This window comes from Scyliorhinus torazame, chromosome 1 (assembly GCF_047496885.1).
Source record: "Scyliorhinus torazame isolate Kashiwa2021f chromosome 1, sScyTor2.1, whole genome shotgun sequence".
Classification (NCBI taxonomy): Eukaryota; Metazoa; Chordata; class Chondrichthyes; order Carcharhiniformes; family Scyliorhinidae; genus Scyliorhinus; species Scyliorhinus torazame.
The window spans coordinates 113,544,889-113,554,089 of NC_092707.1; the positions used below are offsets into that span (position 1 = coordinate 113,544,889).

Sequence of the window (9,201 nt, forward strand, 5' to 3'; positions counted from 1 at the left end):
AATTTTGTTCTCCTGATTCTTCCGCCCTTCAAACCTTCTCTGCCATTCAATAAGATCATGCCTGATCTTTTATCACAGATTTACCTGCTGTATGGTGTTGGATAGTGTTTGGTGGGTCTTAATGAAGTCTTCATAGTTTTAAGTAGGTTAAATGTGTGTATTTATTAACTAAAAGAACTATGCCCACATACAGTAATGGGTTCACGCTAGGGGCTGTTTCCCCCTAGGGGCTGTTTCCTCGCCTGTTGATACACACAGCTCTGTCCAACTCTAGACTGTCCCTGGGTGCAGGTCATGTCCTTCTTACATCATTGGGTGGACAATACTGTGCTCAGTCCAATGTGCCAGACCCTTAAACCATGCACACTATCCCCATATCACTAAATTCCTAGAGTACCCCTAAAATGTATCAATCTCTGACTGAATACTGACCATCCAGAGTGCCCCAAGGCAGAGAATTTCAACCCAGTGAAGACAGTTCTCCTCATCTCAGTCCTATTAGCTCACCCTCTGGCTGGAATTCTGCGCTGTCAAGATTCTCTGTTCCCACAGACAGCCCACACCTGCCCGTGGGTTTCTCAGTGGCGTGGGGTGGCTACAATAGGAAATCCCATTCACAAGCGGCGGGAACAGAGAAGCTAGCCGCCAGTGAACAGTGCGTGGCTGAAAAACATGTGGCTGGGGAACAAGAGAATCCAGTCCTATATCTTTGGTTTGGAACATCCAGTTTTAGACACTCCAGCCAGAGGAAACATCCTTTCAGCCTCTACCTCATCAACACATTGCTATTTTTAAAATGTTTCAATGAAGTCAACTCTCATTATTCTAAACCCTAGACCAGGGTTTCCCAAACTGGGTTCTGCGGAACACTGGGTTCCGTTGGGTAAATCCGGGCATTCCACTTAGGGCCAGGCTGATGCATACAATTTGAAAAATGCTATGAAGTTGCTTGTGCAATCAGAGGTTGAGAGATGAGAGAGAGAGAGAGAGAGAGAGAGAGAGAGTGAGTGTGAGAGAGGTGAGAGTGTGAGTATGTGTGAGAGCGAGAGACAGAGAGAGCGCGAGAGAGAGAGCGTGAGAGAGGTGAGAGTGGGTGTGAGAGCGAGATGGGAGTGTGAGTATGTGTGAGAGCGAGAGACAGAGAGAGAGATGAGAGAGAGAGAGAGAGAGAGAGAGAAAGTGTGAGTGTGAGAGAGAGATGAGAGTGTGAGTATGTGTGAGAGAAAGAGAGAGAGAGAGCGAGAGTGCGAGAGAGAGAGAGCACGAGAGAGAGAGAGCGCGAGAGAGAGAGTGAGTGTGAGAGAGAGAGGTGAGAGTGTATGTGTGAGAGCGAGAGACAGAGAGAGCGCGAGAGAGAGAGCGTGAGAGAGAGATGAGAGTGAGTGTGAGTGTGAGAGCGAGATGGGAGTGTGAGTATGTGTGAGAGCGAGAGACAGAGAGAGAGATGAGAGAGAGAGAGAGAGAGAAAGTGTAAGTGTGAGAGAGAGATGAGAGTGTGAGTATGTGTGAGAGAAAGAGAGAGAGAGTGCGAGAGAGAGAGAGCACAAGAGAGAGAGAGAGTGCAAGAGAGAGAGTGAGTGTGAGAGAGAGAGGTGAGAGTGTATGTGTGAGAGCGAGAGACAGAGAGAGCGTGAGAGAGAGAGCGTGAGAGAGAGATGAGAGTGAGTGTGAGTGTGAGAGCGAGATGGGAGTGTGAGTATGTGTGAGAGCGAGAGACAGAGAGAGAGATGAGAGAGAGAGAGAGAGAAAGTGTGAGTGTGAGAGAGAGATGAGAGTGTGAGTATGTGTGAGAGAAAGAGAGAGCGAGAGTGCGAGAGAGAGCACGAGAGAGAGCGCGAGAGAGAGAGTGAGTCTGAGAGAGAGAGGTGAGAGTGTATGTGTGAGAGCGAGAGACAGAGAGAGCGCGAGAGAGAGAGCGCGAGAGAGAGATGAGAGTGAGTGTGAGTGTGCGAGCGAGATGGGAGTGTGAGTATGTGTGAGAGCGAGAGACAGAGAGAGAGATGAGAGAGAGAGAGAGAGAAAGTGTGAGTGTGAGCGAGATGAGAGTGTGAGTATGTGTGAGAGAAAGATAGAGAGAGAGAGAGTGCGAGAGAGAGAGCGCAAGAGAGCGCGAGAGAGAGAGTGAGTGTGAGAGAGAGGTGAGAGTGTATGTGTGAGAGCGAGAGACAGAGAGAGCACGAGAGAGAGAGAGAGAGATGAGAGTGAGTGTGAGTGTGAGAGAGGTGTGAGTGTGTGAGAGAGAGGTGAGTGTATGTGTGTGAGAGAGATGAGAGTGTGAATGTGTCTGTGGGAACACTGTGAGTGTGTGTGTGTGTAAGAGATGAGAGTGTGAGTGTGTGTGTGCGAGAGAGAAGTGAGTGTGTGTGCGTAAGAAAGGTGTGCGTGTGTGTGAGAGGGAGAGCCAAGAGTGTGAGTGTGTCTGTGAGATAGGTGTGAGTGTGTATGTGAGAGAGGTGAGCTATGAGTGTGTGTGAGAGAGAGGGGAGAGTATGAGTGTATGTGTGAGAAAGAGATGTGAGTGTGAGTGTGAGAGAAGTGAAATAGTCTGAAAGAAAGGTAAGCTGTGAGTGTGTGCATGAGAGAGAGAGTTGAGTGTGAATGTGTGTATGTGGGTGTGGGAGAGTGTGTGTGGGGGGGTGAGAGGGGAGAGTGTGAGTGTGTGTGGTAGGAAAGTGAGAGAGTGTGTGTGAGAGAGGTGAGAGCGAATTTGTGTAAAAGAGATGCGAGTGTGTGTGAGGTGAGAATGTGAGTGCGAGTGTGTGAGAAAGAGAGTGAGAGTAACTGTGTCTGCGAGAGTTGAGTGTGAGTGTGTGTGAGAGAGAGGAAAGTGTGTGTGAGAGAGAGGTGTGTATGTGAGAGAGGAGAGTGTGTGCATGAGAGAAGTGAGTGTGCGTGAGAGATGAGTGTATGTGTGTGAAAGAGATGAGTGTGTGTGTGAGAGAGGTGAGTGTGTGTGTGAGAGAGGTGAGTGTGTGTGAGAGAGAGGTGAGTGTGTGTGTGAGAGAGGTGAGTGTGTGTGCGAGAGAGGTGAGTGTGTGTGTGAGAGAGGTGAGTGTGTGTGAGAGAGGTGAGTGTATGTGTGTGAGAGAGAGGTGTGTGTGAGAGAGGTAAGTGTATGTGTGTGAGAGAGGTGAGTGTATGTGTGTGAGAGAGAGGTGAGTGTGTGTGAGAGAGGTAAGTGTGTGTGTGAGAGAGATGAGTGTATGTGTGTGAGAGAGAGGTGAGTGTGAGAGAGAGATAAGTGAGAAAGAGAGGTGAGAGAGAGGTGGAGAGAGGTGTGAGTGAGTGAGAGTATGGTGTGTGAGGGACAGAGAGGTGAGTGTGGCTGTGAATGTGAGAGAGAGAGGTGTGTGAGCGAGGTGAGTGTGTGTGTGAGAGAGAGGTGAGTGTTTGTATGTGTGAGAGGTGAGAGTATGAGCGAAGGGGGAGTATGTGCATGTGATAGAAAGGTAAGTGTGTGTGTGAGAGAGAGGTATGTGTGAGAGATAGATGAGCGAGAGAGCTGAGTGTGAGTGAGAGAGGTGAGTGTTTGAGAGAGGTGAGGTGAGTGTGTATGTGAGAGAGGTGAGCCTATGTGAGAGGTGAGTGTGTGTATTTGTGAGAGCGAGGTAAGTGTTTGTATGTCTGAGAGGTGAGAGTGAGTATATGTGATAGAAAGGGGTGAGACTGTGAGTGCGAGTATGTGTGAGAGTGAGTGTGTGCATGAGATGAGAGTGAGTATGTGTTTGAGAGAGATGAGGTGAGTTTGTGTGTGAGAGAGAGGTGAGTGTGTTTCAGAGAGAAAGGTGAGACTGTGCGTATGACGATGAATGAGAGGTGAGTGTATGTGTGAGAGGGAGAGAGGGGTGAGTTTACTCATCTGGCTGGACAGCTGGTTTGTGATGCACAACAAGGTAGGCTGAATTCTCCCATCGGCTGAAATTATTCATGAAGGCTCAATCTTGCCCCTTGCCTGAGGTGTGGTGATCCTCAGGTTAAACCACCACCACTCAGCTCTCCCCGTCAAAGGGGAAAGCAGCCTACGGTCATCTGGGATCGTGGTGACTTTACTTTTACTGATATGAGAATCCAGCTCTACAGTAAGACCCCTGATAGAATATAGAACATAGAACAGTACAGCACAGAACAGGCCCTTCGGTCCACGATGTTGTGCCAACCATTTATCCTAATCTAAGATCAACCTAACCTACACCCCTTCAATTTACTGCTGTCCATGTGCCTGTCCAAGAGTCGCTTAAATGTCCCTAATGACTCTGACTCCACTACCTCCGCTAGCAGTGCATTCCATGCACCCACCACTCTCTGTGTAAATTAAGCAAATTTACTCCCATTTACTGGGAGGAGCATCTTTCCTCCCAGTAAAAATTACAAAATGTTAAGTACTTTGTTGAAAAAGATAACTTTTTAATGATAATAAATGTGTATATATATATATATATATATATATGAAATAGAAAATACGTTAATAAATTTGATTTTGTATATTTGTACCTATTATGCAAAAACAATGTTATTTTTTGAGGTTTAACTCGTCAACATAATAAGAATGCTTCTCAGAGTTTGGTCAATACACGTGGGAGGTCAAAAGTATTCTGTAGCTGGAAACGTTTGGGAAACCCTGCTCTAGGAAATACAGGCATCAATTTCACCACATATGATAAATCTTTCCTCCCACAAGCCAATTGGTGAATTGTTATTGTGCTCCCTCTAAGGCAAGTATGTCCTTCCTTCGTGAGATCTTCTTTGATTAATCTTACTGCTCCTGATTCTTTTCAAAAGCTTAAAAGAATACCACAACAGCCATTTAATGTTTTACTAATATTCTTTTCCATATCTGTCCACTGTGATTATCATGCCTCCCTTTTTTCTTGAATAACATCTTTCATCGAATTTACACTGCAAAAGGACGCCAATTGGCCCATTAAGTCTGCACCGGTCCTTACAAACAGCACCCCACTCAAGCCCACGTCTCTACCCTATCCCCATAACCCAGTAACCCCCACTTAACTTTTATTTTGGACACTAAGGGCAATTTAGCATGGCCAATCCACCTAACCTGCACATCTTTGGACTGTGGGAGGAAACCGGAGCACCCGGAGGAAACCCACGCAGACACGGGGAGAATGTGCAAACTCCGCACAGACAGTGACCCAAGCTGGGGATCGAACCTGGGACCCTGGAGCTGTGAAGCAACTGTGCTAACCACTGTGCTGCCGTGCTGCCCTTGATTGGTTATCATTCCCATATAACAACAGTTACAGATCTTTGAGCGAGAGAATGAGCTACTACATAAATATGGCTGCCCCTTACTTTTCTTTCATCTGGGACTTAACAGTCTTAAAACAGATTAAAATGATGCCCAAAGTAAATGATGCTGCGATAGTGGTCACATCCAGTCTCCTTCTTTGCAGCACTGTGCTGGCCTTAGGCAGTAAATGAGGCAGGTACTGGAGGCTCATGTGGCACTGGAGATGCTGAAATACCTGAAAAGGTGCACTTCTCATTCCTTAATTCTTGGAAATATGGGCAAAATGTCTGATGCATTATGAATTGTGAATTATGGATTTGGGAATACAATCACTGATTTCAGTTACTGCCTTCTATTGAACAAAAGTCCATCGACCTCAATCTCAACCTGAAATATTAATCAGCATAAAATTATACTCATAAAATACTGGCTAATGGCATAATTGTATTTATAGGTTCATGCAAGGTGACATTTAATATATTCATCTTAAAAAATATATCATAATTGTCCATATTTGAACTGTATTCTGGTTCTAGACATTTCCTAGATCTGTAAAGTTCATGCAAATAAATGATGTTTATCAGATTATTTCTAAGATAATTTTAAGCAGCCCATCACGTTATGGTGCTCATTAACCACATTAAAAACTGTTACAAACATTAGAACCAGGTCCTAGATGTTTGTTTTTTTAATTAGTAATATTTGAAAAAGCACTAAGCTTGTTTGTACACACAGTATTTCTGCACAAATACACTTCTGAATGGGAAAATGGATAATTTACAATAAATCTAACATCATTTGCTGCTGAAGATGTGTATTTCTATTGGGCTTGTAAATATCTTCATCATGTAAACATTTTCATTCCCTTTTTCTTACCAGAAACCTTGAGTGGAAATTGCTTCCTGACCTCTTTGCACCAGTTCAATGTTCTGGCTTCTTGCAACGCTTTCCACGCGGCCACATCCAACAACGCTTGTTCCAGGATTCTCCTGAACTTGGCCGGGTAGCCCTTGGTGCTGCATAACTGCACCGTGCAAACATGCAGTGTGTTTAGATGATGGATAAGGGGGTCAGCACTTGTTGGTTTAATAATATCTTCACGAATCAATGCTCGCAGTTTGGCCGCTTTGATTAAGTTGCTGTCTGCCAGTGTGTCAGGTAGAATCCCCGTCCTCTCCATATCAGCCGGTCAGGTATATAGCAGAGCTGGAAACCATGGGGACAAGTTCGTGAACACAATGCACCATGTCTGTTCCATAAGTAACTGCAACATGAAACCGAATGCCCATCGAACCCTCCACTTACAGAACCCTACTTTTCTCTTGGCTGATTTTAAACTCGCATTATCAATATAAAGGATTCCTTTCTCCATCCGAGCATTCTGAACCTGCTCTATACTCACCCAGTGTTTAACTTGTTTCAGTCTAAATACTCGCGTCGAGCTGTGAGTGTTGATGGGTGTGAGAGGGGACTTTCCACTGGGTAAAGCTCCCCTTAACCCCTTGCTCCCCACGACTTGCTGCTCGCTTTTCCATTTCCTTCACTTCACAGCGTTTGCAGGGGGAGAGCTTTCAGCTTTGTTATATTCCAGTTGTTTGTTATATTTGGGATATCCAGAGTAACATTAATTGAGTTATAATGCTCTCCGCCGGCTCTCCTCTCCCACGCACTTTCCTGGCGCTATTCGCGATTGAACATAAGGGTTAACTGAGTTAGTCATTCGCTTGTAGTTTGTCGAGCTCTCGCTCATTGGCCTTGAATAAGTTTTTTTTTAAAACTGAAATTTAGATTGACATTCTTGACTCTGAAATCCCGGTGGTTTTATTTATTCCACAATGGCGCGAAGCTATTACAAATAAATAGCTTCCGTTGCTGCCCGTTTTAATGATTGCAACTGTAGTATTAATTTATGATTGTCTAACTACAGTATTCGTGTAACTAGTATTAATTTATGATTGTCTAACTACAGTATTAGTGTAACTGTAGTATTAATTTATTATTGTCTAACTACAGTATTAGTGTACCTGTAGTATTAATTATTGTCTAACTGCAGTATTATTGTAACTAGTGCTAATTAATTATTGTCTAACTACAGTATTAGTGTAACTGTAGTATTAATTATTGTCTAACTACAGTATTATAACTAGTATATTATTATCTAACTACAAAATTAGTGTAACTGTAGTATTAATTAATTATTGCCTAACTACAGTATTCCAATTTCAATATAAAACTGACAACATGTGTGGTTGTTAAGTAATCGCATCGTGCAAGACCTGTTTAAGCGCCGTCAGAGTTAAATACCCAGAACCTTTTTTTTTGCTTTACTGAGTAATTATAATAATTATTATAACAACAATAATAAGCTATCAATAATTATTATAGGTTGCCTTTATAAATTTGAACGTTTGATGTCAATTTACTGGTCATCATAGCGAAAAGGAAACTTCATTTCAAACAGGGGTATTTCTTGCAAACTTTCCCCTTTGGATTACATTTGGGTTTAACCTCCAACAGTTTAGTCCGAGATTATATTCAATAACTGTTTCACGGAGGTAGTTCGCGGTGACATCAGGGCATGGTGGGATTCTTTGTTACAACTTATAGCTTTTCCACATTTGTCAAACTCAGCTAACCAGGAAATCACAACCAATTTTCATAACAACTAAACACAGATACCCACCCAACAGTAACACACCCGCCAAGTAAAAGGACGAAGTTTAACCCGATCCTTTATCAAAACGTTCGCCAAGCAAAGTCTCTTTTTAAATGTTGCAATCTTCACGATTAACAAAATCAGCCACTTATATAGCAGATATAAATGTACCTTAGGGTCCCAGCAGTGTGCTGTGTGGTGTTCTGTCGCACCCTTTCTGTAATGGAGTGAGGTAGAGAACCAAAAGATTTGTTATTTCTGAGGTAACTTCCTTGAATGCCTCCAAATGATTTTTTTGCACTTGTGTACTGGCGCCACTGCTGCTATCATTAAATATTGCTCTCCCAGTCCATGCTATTTTGCTGATTGTGAAGGATTCATGGGCGGGACTTTCGTTATCCCGCACTCTGAAAAACTGAGCAATGTACCTGAGCTGGACAACTACTCAATCTTTAATGAATTAGTCCCCATTCCAGGCCAATCATAGAATCATGGAATTTACAGTGGAGAAGGAGGCTATTCGGCCCATCGAATCTGCACCGGCCCTTACAAAGAGCACCCTACTCAAGCCCACACCTCTACCCTATCCCTGTTACCCAGTAACCCCCATTTAACCTTTTTGGACAGTAAGGGCAATTTAGCATGGCCAATCCGTCCAACCCACACATCTTTGGACTGCGGGAGGAAACCGGAGCACCCGGAGGAAACCCACGCAGACACGGGGAGAACGTGCAGACTCTGCACAGTGATCCAAGCCGGGAATCGAACCTGGGACTCTGGAGCTGTGAAGCAACTGTGCTAACCACTATGCTACTGTGCTGCCCGTGGAATCGTGAACTAAAAAACTCCAATGACAAATTATGTTTGAATAGTGTATGTCATCAAGTTTTCCAGGGGCCACAGCCCAAGAATAAGGTGGAAGCCATTCAGGACTGAGATGAGGAAGAACTTCTTCTCTCAGGGAGCTGTGAACTTGTGGAATTCTCTACCACAGAAAGCTGTTGGGGCCAGATCATTGGATATATTCAAGAGGGAGCTGGATGTGGCCCTTGCAGCTAAAAGGATCAATGGGCATGGAGAGAAAGCTGGGATACTGAATTAGCATGATCATATTGAATGGTGGTGCAGGCTCGAAGGGCCGAATGGCCTACTCCTGCACCTATTTTCTATGTTTCTATTTGTGCTTTCTGTATCTTTTAACAAAAATAAACGGCTTGTGATCCTGGTCATCCACATGTCCCCCAGCAGAAACCAGCCAATCATTTAAACCGTTCTATCTGAAGGTGAAAACCACACT

The 9,201-nt window shown here is 44.1% G+C and overlaps 1 protein-coding gene across 3 annotated transcripts in view; it reads right to left on the reverse strand.

Moving 5' to 3' along the window:
• The window catches only part of LOC140411087 (tumor necrosis factor alpha-induced protein 3-like), a 112,073-nt gene extending 103,897 nt beyond the window's left edge, over positions 1-8,176 (reverse strand). For 2 of the 3 annotated variants that reach the window (XM_072500133.1, XM_072500116.1), the window contains exons 1-2: positions 8,076-8,176; positions 6,125-6,454 (exon numbers count right to left, since the gene is read on the reverse strand). In XM_072500133.1, the coding sequence (XP_072356234.1) occupies positions 6,125-6,428 (304 nt within the window). In that variant the 5' untranslated portion in view covers positions 6,429-6,454; positions 8,076-8,176. Of the gene's footprint in view, positions 1-6,124; positions 6,455-6,650; positions 6,877-8,075 lie in introns of those variants that run through there. The other variant, XM_072500125.1, reaches the window with a different exon arrangement.
• Between the last annotated feature and the right edge of the window lie 1,025 nt (positions 8,177-9,201).